Raw genomic sequence first — 15,911 nt, 5'->3', positions numbered from 1 at the left:
AATTTCTTGAGAAATATAAGTGCAATTTCAACAATATCATGCCTAAATTTACTATTTACACAGCACACTGGATCTATAAAGGCACAAACATTTAGTCATGGATGTCACGTGCCTGTGAGCGGCATTAAGCGTTAAGTGACATCTGCAGCTAACATGGCGTCATCTCCAAAGCCGTGAAATTCACTGGAACACATTTGTGAAGGAACCTGTCACCTGGTCGCAGAACTGTGAGCTGATCAAAGTGACGGAGAGTCGGAGCGGCGGTCACGCCTGCTGCGCGGCACTCAGCTGGAATCAACCTGGAGCTGCACCGTCTGCAGCGACGCTGAGGGACGGCAGTCTCTTTAGGGACCTTCCATCCATCCATCCATCTATCCATCCATCTTCTTCCACCTTATCCTCCACATGAGGGTCGTGGAGCGCACTTGTGCCAATCCCAGCTGACATTGGGCGAAAGGTGGCGTACACTCTGGACAGGTTGCCAATCCATTGCTGGACCACATGTAGAGACAAACAACCATTCACTGTCACACTCACACCTACGGTCAATTTAGTATGTCCAATTTTCTTTAGGGACCTTTTCTGGCATAAATACCACAGGTAGGGACTTGAGTCTCCAACAGTGACTTCAGATTTGACTTGGACTCCAGAACAATGTTTCATTATACCAGTAGGTGTCAGCAGAGGGTTGAGGTCAGCTCAAACATAAAGTGACAAGCAGCAGAAAATAATCAGTGCCCAGAAAAAATGGTCATTCTTGTTTTATTCTGGAGTTTCTTCACACTGTGAAAAACTCAGTTAAATTGTATTTCAGCCTGTCGCTAACTATTGCTAGCCTCCATGGCTAACTGCTGCTAGCCTCTGGAGCTGATTTAGTGAACTGGGCTGGTCATATTAGCTGTGTAACTGTGTGAAAATGCTCCTCAAAGAAAAGGTCTAAAAAATACAAGCAGACACACACACACACACGACGGCCTCTTGCACAAAATGTAACCGTCTTAACTGCATGCCTGTCCTTAATATAAACCTAATCCCTTATCCCAACCTAATCCCAAATCCATCCATAATCTAAACCTAATCGCAATGTTAACCCTATCTGAAGTTTGAGCCTAAACCTGATGAGTGTCTAGTTCTGTTAGTAGGGGGGCCGGTGAAGTGACAAAAACCCAACCAATATTGATGACATTTCACATAATTTCGAATTAAAAATGTTTTGATATGAAAAGATAATTATGCTGTGCTGCCATGAAATTGATTTGGGGCATGTGGCATGTGGCCCATGTACCTCTGATTTAGAGTGTCCAATTTGCCTATTTTTTTATTATTTTGCCTATGTTTTTGGTAACTTTAGAGTTTTAACCCTAAATTCAAATCTTAGCCCTGGACAATTGCTTTGAAGTTGTGAGCTGTTAAAATGTCCTCACAACAATGGTTTTAAACCGTGAAATGAGAAATATGAACCATGGCAATTTGTCTTCATGGCTAATAAGGACATGTAGGCGCACCCACCCACCCACACACACACACACACAAATGCAATCTCCAATCGCCCCAATCAACTCAACTGTCTAAGCTTTAATTAATCCAATTATCAAGCCAACTATAATGGATCCGTGTGTGTGTGTGTACCTGGTATTCCTTATGTTGTGGGGACCTAAATCTGTCACATTATGGGGACAAAAAACAACGTAGCATAAATTACGGCATTTTAAGGAGAATACATGTTTTAAGGATAGGGTCAGGGTAAGGATTAGGTCACAATGGTCAAGTATGGTTAAGGTCAGAGTAGGTCTGTTGTTGTCAGAGTATCACACTAAGGTCACCACAGTTACATAATGGCGGTCAGGGACCAAAGTGACCCATATATGCTGTAGCTGTATATGAGGGAAAACCCACCTCAGGCTTCGTTGTGTCTTCATCAACTCAATAAGAGGAAAACAGATGGTGCAGTAGCTGCTATATATGAAGCTCATCAGTGTCACTAATCTGTCTCGATTTGCCAACAGCCAGACAGAACAATGACAGTCCCAGCAGGACGTCTCTGTCTCAGCACGGTCACAAATCAAAGCTTTTCTTAGGTCATACACACAGCACTGTATCATGTGTGTTTATATAAAACATCTGCTCACTTACATGCATGCTGCTTTAAGTGAGTTACTGTATTTTATGTGTGTTGTCACAGGTAGAACTAGAGAGGTTGTTTTCTCCCCTCCAACACAGTAATGGTACGTTCCATTTGCATCCGCAGTTAGAAGTCATAACTGGGAGTGATTTAAGTTAATTGCATTCCATTTGAGAAGTCAGAAAATAAGAGACATCCATCCATCCATCCCTCCAGGACGGGTCACCAGTCCATCACAGGGCCACATATGGCACTTTTCCACTATACAGTTGTAGCACGGCTTGGCATGGCTCGACTCTACATACCCATGTTTTTAGCTTTTCCATTTGTGATGGTACCTGGTACTTTTTTTAGTACCTACTCTGACAAGGTTCTAAGCGAGCTAAGCCGATACTAGAACATGGCGTCGACAGACTGCCAGCCACTTATTGGTCAGAGAGTGTCGTCACTGAACAAGTTTATGAGCGTGACGTCAGACACGATAATCAAACCGAATATTACATATTATTATTACATGTCATTTAGCAGACGCTTATATCCAAAGCGACTTACAAAAGTGCATTTAAACATTAGGGTACAAATAAGAGCTAGAAGTAAGTAAGAGCTTCAAGTAGAACAAACTATGAAGTGCTAGTCATAAGTGCAATACAAGTTTTTTTTTTGTCGTCTTAGTCGAATAACGAGTTAAAAAGACTTTAAGGCCATCTCCAACATTTAGCCAAGGAAATGTAAAAAACTCAACATTCAACAGAGGAGTCTGGTGTATTTAGCGACAGCAATACTGAAAGCCGGCGATTGTGAGCCGAATCACAAACAACGATTCTCTGAACAAATCTTTTTAATGAACTGATTCTAATGATTCAGTTACACCGAAAACAATAGCTTTACTCGGTCGTGTGTTTGTGTCACGTATAAGATGACGTCACGGCAGTTACTTTCAGCCACACTATGACAACTCCGCCCACGTTGAGGAGGAACTATAGTAATGGGAAACGAAGCAAACCCTGTCAAGTCGAGCCGTGCTACAACTGTGCAGTGGAAAAGCACCAACAGAGACAAACAACACATTCACACCTACAATCAGTTCAATTTGCCTAAACCCTAAAATCTACATGTTTTTAGACTGTGGGAGGAAACCAGAGAACCTGGGGAAAACACACACACACGGGGGAGGACATGCAAAGTCCATGCAGAAAGGCCCTTGTTCTGACCGGCTCGCGAACCCGGGTCTTCCTGTTGCGAAGGCACCAACCGTGTGGCCCTTAATTTTAAACATTAAATAGCACATATTTAAACATTAAATAGCACATATTAAACACATTACCCTCATGTTCCAGCAAGCTGTCAGTGTAGCATAGCAGACTGTATCTGGCCTGTAACAGGAAGAGGCAGTGAAGTGGAGAAACAAAGGCTGCTTTTAGACCTGCTTTCACTTCTGTCAGTGAACACAACAAACTTTCATCCTATTTTTTCTACACACAGAAATAATGGCTGTGAATGAGTGCTTAAGTGGCTTCCTGTTGGATGATTGATGATTGTCCCAGTGGTGAGGAAACATATAAACTGTGGAATTCCTTTTAGATTTACAAACCCATTTGTCGGACCTCAGAGCCGTGAAGCAGCCCAAACTGAAGAAAGTTGAAAGTCAGAAAAGCTGAGTGGAACCAGTTCCATGTTTTGTTTTTGGAGGACCTGCTAACATTGTCTGCATTTACTCTGGTTAAGCACTTGAGTTTTTTCTTATTTCTGAGATTATTTTTGATTATCATTTCAGTCAAATAGAGTTCCACACATCTCAAGTATTGAGTAAATAGCATGCCAAAAGATCCCTTGTTATACTTGATGGTTTTTGTCAGTGTTGTTGTATTTAAAATGCGAACAAATGTTGAGCCTTTTCCTTCTCCCAAGCTCAGTTCTGTGTTGTATTTATATTTCTATACTAAGCGTGTGTTAGAACGCGATTAGAACGTGTCACTCTTTGTTCAGAATCAGCCGTTAATCACAAACGACTGATCTGATTTTCATATTCCCGTAGCAGCCTCTGCATTAGATAAAACACTGGTCACTTGCAACCAAGACAGTACAGTTTTTTTCAGGTTTTTAAAACCAAACAACTATACAAAATCCACCTTAGAGCTTAGAGAAGCAGCACAGTCAGTATCATGAGTTCATCGTAGTTGTTGTTACCCTGTATTTACAGGAAAATGTTTGTTTCAAACAAACAAATCTCATATTTCTGTTCTAATTTGCGACATGTCCAGGTTATACCAGTGCCCCCCTGGCGACCTTCATGTGGAGGATAAGGCCGTGGACGATGGATGGATGCTATAAGTTTCAAACTCTTAAAAAAAAAAATTGGATAGTTGGGGTTTTGCAGAGTCCAGTCAAGTCCACTTTATCATTTTAGCCTCAGCAGAGTCCGGTCAGTCGTTCAGTCGTACCTCACAGAACAGACAGACAGACGGACAGAAACTTGACAGAAATTATGCCGATGTCATGACTGTAAAGACTTGACCTCCATTTTCCAGAACATCTTGGTAGAATTGCTGTTTTCTGCTCCAGGATGAGAGTCTGGAGACCCTCCCACGTGTTCCTTATCCCCGGTTACTGTGCCTTTAAATCTTGATAAGACAGGAAATGAAAATACACACACACACACACAAATATAATCTTCAAGAAATGATAAGTACAGAAGATAAGTTACAGAACAAATACAAGTGTATCTATATGTCCCTAAAACCTCTGTTTTGTCTGTTTTGTTGTCCTACATTAAAAAAAAACCCAAAATTTACCACAGATTTGATTAACCCACCCAGAGATGATTTGGATTATAACTCAAGGATTACCCACTAATCCAAACGTATCTTTTGGTAATGGTATAATAATAACTAATAATCCCCCTGCTGGACAACTGTAGGTTGATGAAGAACACATGAAAGTGCTGCCACCTAGTGTTTGGAGGAAAAAAAGTGCTAGAACATTTGGTTTGGGCTTTGGGCTCCCCCTTGTGGTGCTTGTCATTGCAAAAAAACACCTTAACTAGTTGCTGTAAAGTGTTCTCATTTTAAAATTAAAATAAGATTGGACACATTTGTTTGATTATTTTCTATTTAAAAAAATAAATATATATACATATATTTTCAATTTATTCTCTAATTAAAATTACTTTTTGGTGGTAAAATGAAACAAACGTTGTATTTAGTAGTAGTAGTTGTGGTAGTAGTAGTAATAGTAATAGTTGTGGTATTAGTAGTAATAGTAGTGGTAGTAGTAATAGTAATAGTTATACTAGTAGTTGTAGTAGTAGTAGCAGCAGTAGTAATTGTAATAGTAGTAGTAGTAATAGTAGTAGTAGTAGTAGTAGTAGCAGTAGTAGTAATGGTAGTAATAGTAGTAGTAGTAGTAGTAGTATTAGTAGAAGCAATAGTAGTAGTAGTAGTATTAGTAGAAGCAATAGTAGTGATAGTAGCAGCAGTAGTAGTAGTAATAGTAGCAGTTGTAGTAGTAGTAGTAGTAGTAGTAGTAATAGCAGTTTCAGTAGTAGTAGTAGTAATATCAGTAGTAGTAGTAATAGTAGCAGTAGTAGTAGTAATGATAGCAGTAGTAGTAGTAATAGTAGTAGTTGTAGTAGTAGTAGTAATAATAGCAGTAGTAGTAGTAGTTGTAGTAGTAGTAGTAGTAAATAAAGACTTGAGACCCTGAATAAGGAAGTTACAGTGTATATTTAAAAACAAACACTGCATAAATAAATACATGAATTCATTTTTTGTTGTATAGATTGTATTTATTGTAAACAGAAAACGATCAACAAGCTTCCAGATAAGTAATACAAACTACATGGAAATTATTATTATTACTAGATGATTGTAGTAATCCCATTCAGCACAGAAATAAGATGAGAAAAGTCTAATGTTTTAAACGGTGACCAGGCTGACACTACTACGTCTCCCTCTGTCTGTCTGTCTCTGTGTGAGACACACCAGCTGTCCGTCCACACCCCGTCTGTCCACACACCTCCATCTACAGCCTCCTGCAGGGACAGGTTTCACACCGTAGACTTCATTCACTGGAGGAGACGGATGTGGACGTATTTGTCTGGTTTGTACACACAGAGACAGAGGAGTGAGGCGCACGAGTGTGTGGACAGACCGCAATCTGATGAAACTGTTAATATTTGTTGTGCATCATTTCAAGTTTAAGAATTACATGCAAGTAGTTATTTTACAGACATTTACTCCCCAAACCTGGCTGTCTCCATGACAACAGCAGTGTATTTGTTTTTAGTTTGTCAAACTAAACATTTAGTTTTGGTTAGTTTCTGGTTATTTTTCCAGAATAAAAGCTATGAACTCTGAACCTCCCCCCCCGAGCATATCAAAGGCTGATGCTATGAAAACTATTATTGTTTTAAAGAGATTTTACACAAACAGACTTATGTGTGGTATATGATATGTTCATTTCTACCAATACATTTACCTAAATTTTACAGATTTGACTTTTAGAGATTTGCTGCCTTTTGTAAAACGACTTCTCGACTTCTTCTTAGTTTATGATTGTGGTGGTGATGATGATGAGGGAGAGGATGAAGATTATGGGGGTTAGTGATGATGATGATGATGAGGATGGTGATGGTGGTGATGATGAGTTACAGGTGCTTGGTCTCCTCCCTCTGGATTATCGCTGTCCAGGTGAATTGTGGGTAATGTAGTTGTGTGGTTGGTTGTCAGAGTTGTCTCGTTCTTCGTGACGCTTGGTACGGTCGAATTCACCTGCTGCTGGGAAAAAAAAAAAACCAAAAGGTTAAAAGGTCAGAGAAGATCACGCAGAGAGCACAGACATTATATTACATTACATGTCATTTAGCAGACGCTTTTATCCAAAGCGACTTACAATGGAACTGAATACAGTCAGCGAGGGGTGGAATCGAACTTCGACCATTGCGACCATGATGTTTTTTCACACATAGGGTACCAGTCTTAACCACTGAGCCACTCCACCCCCCGACCAGACCTCGGCCAAGATTTAAAATTCCGGTATTTTTCCACCTGGGCCCTGGGTTTATAAATATGATTTAAACCAAATTTGGTCCGTGTATGCACAATTCTACAATTAGACTAAATTTAATCCTGATTATTTACAAATAAACTGATGAAAATATAAACTCCTCGACATACATAACAGCGCAACTTTATTAATCCTGATGCAGAAAAAAAACTGCCAGGAAATTCACATACAAACATTCAGTCATTCCCAGAAATGGAATTTGCTTTTTAAGATTATTGTGTATATGTCTTTAAACGACATGCACAGAATAAAATGTAATCATTGATCAAAACATGGAAATTCTTGGGAATTCCTGATTTTCCTTTTCAAAATACTAATAAAAAATTATCTAAAAAGTACAAATTGTTCTTGGCTTCATTTATGTTGTAAATGAGTTTGTATGGTATCGTAAATGTTAGGTAACAGACGTAGACCAGCGATTCCCAAAGTGTAGGCCACAGTCCTAGTGGGCTGTGATGGTACTGCAGATGTAGAGCAGTTGTAAAATGTTTACATTTATTTGGCCAAATTTGGCCATTTTAGAGATAACTAATAGATATATAACGCTCTATTTTGTCATCTAAACTTTAAAAAAGCTATGTAATTAACCATGTTATTTGTATGTTGTACAAAAACTTCCCAAATTACGTAAATTCCACTAAAACTCCGCGTGTGTGACCGCTCACATGACAGTTGCAGATGTCCTTCTGGTACGTGGCTCTGATGGCAGCTTCTACATAAGGCTGGTGCAGGAAACTGTAGGGCAACACGACGTGGAAGGTGAGGAAACCACACCTGGAGACACACAGATGAGGGGGAAAAGATGCAATTGTGATTTTATACCGGTTCTTTCCTTCTATGACTTTATTGGTGACGTTACTGATGAATATTTCCACAAAAACCTCCCGGGGATCGATCATGTAGATCAAGTGAATTGAAATAAAATCTTCCCTGTTATGGGTGGAGATGGGACTGACTGGTCTCACCTGTCGTAGACCAGGAAGTCGTCTTTGTCGCCATCCAGCGCCTCCCACACGTCGTCCTGAAACGGCGCCTGCTGGTACACGGGAACATCAGGTGGCGCTCTTCTCTTCAGCCCCCAGTACATCGCCCTGGACTGAGCCTCGCGCTCGTTTACGATCATGAAAGACACCTCTGTGATGTTGCTGCGATTCAGCCTGTCACGCAGGCCTCCCAGTCTGCAGGATACAGAGGATGATAGAAAGTTGATGTTTTTTTTTTAAATAGAAAATGAATGGGTGATTACAGTGATACAGTAAAAGCCTCCCAAGAACACATTTCTTACTTGGAGGCCTGAGTGAGGCAGAACTGTCAGCTAGCCTTCAGCAGCGCCACCACCACAACGTTTCCCAGCAGCTCTTTCATGGGCGTCTGTCCCTTAATCTCCCAGTGGGGGGCGGGTTTGCAGATCCTGGACGCGTTCTTGTCCCCCTCGACTAAAAGAGTGACATGCGCGGCCCACAGCACACCTGGTATGGCTGCGTACAGCCACAGCGGAGGCAGCCAGTGCATCGTCCTCCTCTGACAGCAGCGACTCAATGTATCTGGGACAAAAGGACATATTTTAGCCACTTAAAAGATCACTTTGTAACCCTTAAACTCCCCGCACTGAAGTCCATAGAGAAAATCAGCAATTTTAAACCACAGCTTACGCGTGAGATAAAGCTCCAAACATCACATAGACTTGATCAGGTGTAGATTTTATGAGGAGGTCATTTAATATAGTGGCTAAGTCTCATGTCTGTTTCGCTAATATTAGCAACTATATTCTTGATTTTTTTTCGACAAATGGGCTCAAAACAACGAGTTGCTCTCTCTTCATGATCATTTACGATCCATTCATGAAATAAATGATACTGAGCACTACCTCATTACAAACATGAATGCTAACAACTACGCTAACAGAAGAAAGAATTTGCACCTCGCTGCCTAAAATAGAGCAGGCGAAGAAGAAACTAACATGTTGGGTTCCCACTGAAGCTGATTGGAGCCAAAGCTGCAAATCTGTTTGCAATGCACACAATGTGGAGTGTTGTCTGAACCAAATCACTCCACAGTCTCTTTGTGTCTCTCGTCACTCAGAGATAATCAGTAAAAAAGAAATGAATAAATAAATAAATAAATGAATGAATAATAAAAGCTTGTTACTGGATAAACAGCAGAAGAATGTTTAATTAGAGAGGCAGATATTTATTTATAGCCACAGACTGATCTGCCTCGACAAGAAGGTTTTGTCTGATAACTTTTGCTTATCTTCTCTGTAAGTTGATTAAAAAGTATTGTTGTTGTTTTTCTGCATGTTTGATCTCACAAATCTTTAGAAAACATCTGCTCTGCCAACGTCTCACATCTGTGTGTCCCACGTCTTCAGAATCTGGACTATATGAAGGGTAGACAAAACTTAAATTGACTAAACTGATTGTTTACCAAAAGTCACATTCACCAGTTTGACGTATAGTTCAAAGTAACTGTGGAATTGAAGCAAAAGAAAAAATGTCCCAGAGCTTAAAACATGAAGTCTTACCTCTGTCCTCTGTCCTCTGTCCTGTGACCTACATAAACACAAAGCAGTTGTTTTTAAAGCTTGCAGGGGTTCACTGAGCACTTCCCCCGAATTAAACACACACAGAGAGGGAGAGAGAGAGGGAGAGAGGGAGAGAAAAACTAACTGGACTTTGAAAACAACCTTTATTTTATACCTTAAAACATTCACGTGTCTATATTCATTATTAAGTACAGGTTTAAATGGGTTTTTCACCAGTGGGAATGAGTTTAAAAGACATTCAATCGCAGATTTCTTCCTCATCTGCTTGATTTGAGAAGAAACATCTCTGTGACTGTGTATCGCTCTGATCACTGAGTAAATGTCATGTTTTTATGACTGTGTCGAGGTGAACGACACCACGTCAAACAAATCCTGTAAGGTCAAACTGAGTTGTGCTACATTCTTAATGAACAACACGTTTTATGTTTAATGCCATCATTCCCTTGTTGTACTTCTGTGGCTACTTTTAATAAAGTTTGCTCTCGGAATAGAAATATCTAGGTCAGGTTTGAGTGACACAAACACTGATTTTTAGATCACCTGATGAATCCAATGCCAATGCTTAAGTCTGTGATATCTTAATAAACACATTCCCTGCTTTATTTTTACCCTTTAGACAATGTTTAATTACTGTAAACTTACATTTGTAAACTGGTCACTCTCCTGCACCAAATCCCATAGAGAAAATCAGTGTTTTTAGCTTCTGAGAACACAAGAGCTGCTGGTCTACTGTTGCTTCGTTTGTTAAGTTTCTATCACTTGAGAAAGTCCGAACAGAAAATTTCACATAACCAAGTCACAAAATGATTTAAACTCACTAATAGATATAATAATAAGAATACAACTCCTGTGTGCTGTGATGTAAAAACCACAGATTTTCTCTTTGGACTTTGGTGTGGGAGGGTAAGTGGTTTTCAGATGTCCTTTTCTAGCCAGAAAAAGGCTGCATGATGACTTGGAAATGCAACAAACATATTTTTAACATCATCAGTAGGTATATTATAATATATGATATGAGGTGAGCTGTTGGTTAAGTGGCTAAAATACATTTTTGTCCATCTATCCCTGCCAGCAGCCACATATGGCCTCACTTTCTGGTGTGGTTAGTGTTTTTAATATTTTATTTCTTCATACAACTACACTGAACAATCCCCTTAACATGATAAGTGAATAAGAATCTACTTTAAAAATCTAATGAAATCCAAGTAAAACTGATAATTCAACTTTAAACACATACCCCAATCAGCAGCCCCTGATTATAGATTTTCTTTGAAAAGATTAAAGACATAAACTGCGTTGTACCACGCGCTGCACAGATATTTGTCGTATCGATCTCTAAACCTGGATGTTATTAACATTTCTGTACCTCGGGTTTCTGCTGCCAAACTAACAAACATGTGTCATGTGGCGAAACAGCTCAATGTCCAAAACCCCCGCTAAAGTAAAATTCCCTCTCTGTTTACTCGGGTTAAACATACATTTAACACAACAGTCACTGTCAGTGATGTTAGGCAACAACAACAATTTATTTGCATAATACATTATTATCATAGTTATTATGTAGGTCAAGTAAAGTGTCCTTTACAGATGTAAAAATTTATACAATTTGGATGGCGTTATCGTCATTTGGCAGAATTTTATGATACAATAATGAGGCTTTTTGGACCACCATGTTTTTAACGGTAGCCCACAATGGATAAAAATAATCTTTTGAGTGTTTGATGCTACGTATATTCTTTAACACACTTAGAGGGGAAGTGTGAGGATTCAGCTGCGACTTCATTCTTAAGTAAATGTTTCTTAATTTCATAAATTCACGACAAATAATCCATCTAAGTGAGAAAAAAAGGACAATTTTTACTTGTCTACGTATTATTCTCAGGGTCTGCTGTTGGGTTACTGGGTACAAATGTATACATGTAAAATACAAATATTAAGTTAAATAATATGAATAATTTATGCAATACTTTGAACAGATAACACTTATTTAATTTACTTATTTAAGTCATTAAAAATATGAAGACGTACAGTTCTCCCATAAAAAAACTGTTGTTAGAGACTCTAACTTAGAAAACAACTTTATGCATTTATGCTGTTTTCCAACTACAGAAGCTGTGTAGTCTCAAAACAACGTGTGTCATTGACTCTCTTCTCCTGTTGGGGGCGCTGATGCGCCATAAACAACTTTATTCACCACGAAACTCCACAGAGGAAGAATATGGCGCCTCTGTCTTCAACCAGGTCCTCAAAAAGACTAAAAATAACCGTGAATCTCGTTTGTTCGACACTTCTTTGTGTAATTTTGTTCACTAGATAAGTAAAAATGAGTGGCCGTGGAAAAGGAGGAAAGGGTCTCGGTAAAGGAGGCGCTAAGCGTCACCGCAAAGTTCTCCGTGATAACATCCAGGGAATCACCAAGCCCGCCATCCGCCGTCTGGCTCGCCGTGGCGGAGTGAAGCGTATCTCTGGTCTGATCTACGAGGAGACTCGTGGGGTGTTGAAGGTTTTCCTGGAGAACGTGATCCGTGATGCTGTCACCTACACCGAGCACGCAAAGAGGAAGACTGTGACCGCCATGGACGTGGTTTATGCTCTGAAGAGACAGGGAAGAACTCTGTACGGCTTCGGCGGTTAAACTCACTTCACTTTGTCCTCAAACAAAACAACAACAACAACAACAACGGCTCTTTTAAGAGCCAACCACTTTGTCTCTGAGAGCTCACACTCTTTGTTACTTACAGTGTTAATATGTTAAGAATTAATTCCCCTCTATGAATAACCTTCACTATTGTTCCATCAACAATATTTCACATCTGAAATTATATCACATGTTCAGTGACTCTACACTGTTGTGGTTTTGAATGTTTGTCTTTTCCATTATCTTGGTTATTTAAATGGTTCACAAACTTCCACTGGTCCTGGAAGGAAATTACTGCATATATGTGGAATGGATCTTATTTTGACTTTACTATGTCAGTGTAGTGAGGAAGATGATGATGATAAGAGCAAATTATCTTTTTGGGAATAAATCTGCCTCCTGTGAAAAGTTTGTAGCTGACTTTCTATTTACACCACTGTATTATAATGTTGCTGATGATGGTGTTACTGAGAGCTCATTATTAACTCAACCACTGCTCTAAAGTTTTTTCATTAATTAAATTAAATTTGAGGCCTAGCTTTCACGTAGTAATTATTATTATTATTATTATTATTTAATCTCACTTATGTGTCTGAAATTTGCAACTCACTTAAAAATATTTTCTTATTATTGTGGATTTTATATCATTCTGTATGAAAACATCCAAATATTTGAAATTCATGTCATGAATGTTATTGTTTTATCACAGTGGACTATTTTATATTGTTAAGCTCATATCATCCATCACAACTGAACAGTTTTGCTTCCCCACACTCAGTTGGATGTTTTTTTAGTTTGACTGGTTCTCTTTACATTTATTTTTACTAGTAATAAAAATTATAGTGTGTGTGTGTTAAACTGCAATAAAGTATTCAGATCTTTTGTCTGTCCTCATCTTCTCATCTCTTTAATTTTCTTTTTCTGCCTCATTCAACAATGGAAAATATATATAATTGGTTAAAGGTAGATTATTTTATTTTGTAGTATTAAGTACTCTTGAAAGTGAAGACATTTTGTCTGTTTTTTGTATTTATCTCATTAATCTCAGTCTCACAACATCACAATAATCACATTCACGTTGAACTGAAAGGATAAAAAGATTATGAAGAATTTCTTCTTCCTTTTACCAGAGGTTTGATCATCATGATTCACTGAGTTTCTGTTTCCCAAAATGTTTCTAACTTTGATAAAGATAATTAATAATCATGAAGATATTGTGGCAAAAACATGTTCAATGGTTTCTGTCTGAAGGAAGAACTGAAGGACAATAGCGATTTGTTTCTTTAATAAAATGTATCATGTATTTGTTTCTAAAATGTCTCCAGTGTGTTTCAAACAAAGACAACACTATCTCCTCCTCATCCAACCTCAGTGAGAGAATCAACCAATCACAGGAGGGGGAGCACACAGTGGTGTTTGCATGGAGCCTTTATAAGGAGAGTCTCCTCCGCCTGCTGCTATTCATTGATCAGTGAGAACTGACAGGATGCCTGAACCCGCCAAGTCCGCGCCCAAGAAGGGCTCCAAGAAAGCCGTGACTAAGACCGCCGGCAAAGGAGGCAAGAAGAGGAGAAAGAGCAGGAAGGAGAGCTACGCCATCTACGTGTACAAGGTGCTCAAGCAGGTCCACCCCGACACTGGCATCTCGTCCAAGGCCATGGGCATCATGAACTCCTTCGTCAACGACATCTTCGAGCGCATCGCCGGTGAGGCGTCTCGCCTGGCTCACTACAACAAGCGCTCCACCATCACCTCCAGGGAGATTCAGACCGCCGTGCGTCTCCTGCTGCCCGGTGAGCTGGCCAAGCACGCCGTGTCCGAGGGAACCAAGGCCGTCACCAAGTACACCAGCTCCAAGTAAACACACTGCTCAGACTGGAACCACCTCATCAACCCAACGGCTCTTTTAAGAGCCACACACTTTATCTAACAGAGTTCATATGATCTTCATACAGCTTAAAAATAAATAACATATGTGTACATTGTAATGTGATGTGAGTTCTAGTGTTAAAATACTGTAGGCATGATGTATGTCTTGTTGCCATCATCACCCTTTCCTCAAATGTATATAAACATGTAAATCCGTTAAATCACATTCAACACACACGTTGCATATGTAATGCATAGACATTTGACTATTTGCTGCCATGATTAGATTTGAACAAAGGCTGGGTGGAAATCTACTCAAGTTTACTGTGTGAACACTCGAGTGTAGTTTCTATGTTGCCATCAAAACTCAATATTAAGTTTTATTTCTTGTGTCTACATATGCACAGGCTGCAGACCTGTTGTCTTATTTGTTGCAACCACCACCCTTTCTAATACCAAAGTACAAAATGAAATAGTACATCAAACTAATCCCTTAAAACTTAATCACGACTTCACTTGATCAACACTGTTATATTGTTTTTATGTGAACATGTAGATAGAACTGTAGATTAGTGCACTTCACTTTTACTTTCACTTTCAACACATATATATGATTATTACACCTGGGCTCAGTGTCATATTTGAAAGGTTTAGCTATGTCATTTTAACAATTTAACAACGTACAAAGGGACATTAAGTGCAACTTGTGAAATATTAGGCTTGTACACAAGTGGACAAAATTGTTGGTACCCTTCGGTTAATGAAAGAAAAACTCACAATTGTCACAGAAATAACTTGAATCCGACAAAAGTAATAATAAATAAAAATTCTATGAAATTTAAACAATGAAAGTCAGACATTTGCTTTTCAACCATGCTTCGACAGAATTATTTAAAAAAATAATCTCATCAAACTGTATATGCTGACCAGCTGACACTGGAGATTTACACATAAAATGTCACAATGTCAGATCAAAAGAAGGCAACATATCATTTAAATGCCATAAGTACATCATGAGATATTCTACATATTTTACAGCTTTGCAAAACTTAAATTACAAAACTGAAAATTAAAAACATATTTATTGTAAATAATAATAAGATAAATAATAATAATTCCATGAATTTCAATAGGTCCTGGCACCACATGGCCTTGTAAAATGTTCATTAGGAGAACAATGTTAACTCATATTCATCTAAACAATCTGATTAAAACACCTTTATGTAAGTGTTTGCTTCCTCACTCATCTCAAGAGTTGCTTTATATTGTATTTATAATAGAATAGAAGTAAAGTAGAATTTTGACATGAATCATCATCAATTCTGGCTGAATTATTTAATTTCAAATCACTGATTATGACATAAAACAGACCGTTTTATACTTTAGTGTTTTAACAAATTCAACATTTGAACATGTTTTTGTCGTCTCTTCATTGCAAATACACAACATTAATGTGTTTTTCCTGTTGTTTTACTGTATGTGAATGAGGTTGACAGGAGGAGAGATTGTTTTTTATTGATTTGATTTTATAAAGAGCTGTAAAAAAATGTCTTGTACTGAAACAGTGATATATATAAAGTGTGTGTTTCTAAATGTGCGAAATAATAAGCTGCACCATCCTCAGCATAAGATACCCACAGCTGTGACACAAGTGTGTGTGAACTTGAGCATGA

The 15,911-nt window shown here is 38.7% G+C and overlaps 3 protein-coding genes across 3 annotated transcripts; 2 read left to right on the top strand and 1 right to left on the bottom strand.

Moving 5' to 3' along the window:
• Positions 1 to 5,884: 5,884 nt before the first annotated feature.
• selenop2 (selenoprotein P2) lies at positions 5,885 to 9,756 on the bottom strand. Its single transcript, XM_044021447.1, has 5 exons — positions 9,711 to 9,756; positions 8,472 to 8,730; positions 8,152 to 8,364; positions 7,852 to 7,960; positions 5,885 to 6,894 (listed from the first exon to the last, which is right to left on the bottom strand). The coding sequence occupies exons 2-5, from the start codon at positions 8,696 to 8,698 to the stop codon at positions 6,721 to 6,723; spliced, it is 723 nt and encodes a 240-aa protein (XP_043877382.1). The 5' UTR covers positions 8,699 to 8,730; positions 9,711 to 9,756; the 3' UTR covers positions 5,885 to 6,720.
• Positions 9,757 to 12,041: 2,285 nt separating this feature from the next.
• On the top strand, positions 12,042 to 12,404 carry LOC122766702 (histone H4). The gene has a single exon (XM_044021779.1). It carries the CDS (start codon positions 12,055 to 12,057, stop codon positions 12,364 to 12,366), a length of 312 nt encoding a protein of 103 aa, XP_043877714.1. The 5' UTR covers positions 12,042 to 12,054; the 3' UTR covers positions 12,367 to 12,404.
• A 1,443-nt stretch (positions 12,405 to 13,847) lies between these two features.
• On the top strand, positions 13,848 to 14,329 carry LOC122766664 (histone H2B). The gene has a single exon (XM_044021716.1). It carries the CDS (start codon positions 13,856 to 13,858, stop codon positions 14,228 to 14,230), a length of 375 nt encoding a protein of 124 aa, XP_043877651.1. The 5' UTR covers positions 13,848 to 13,855; the 3' UTR covers positions 14,231 to 14,329.
• Positions 14,330 to 15,911: the final 1,582 nt, after the last annotated feature.

The sequence above is a fragment of the Solea senegalensis genome, linkage group LG1 (assembly GCF_019176455.1).
Source record: "Solea senegalensis isolate Sse05_10M linkage group LG1, IFAPA_SoseM_1, whole genome shotgun sequence".
Classification (NCBI taxonomy): Eukaryota; Metazoa; Chordata; class Actinopteri; order Pleuronectiformes; family Soleidae; genus Solea; species Solea senegalensis.
The sequence above is the reverse complement of the archived record's forward strand: the minus strand, read 5'-3'. Positions and strand labels throughout refer to the sequence as shown.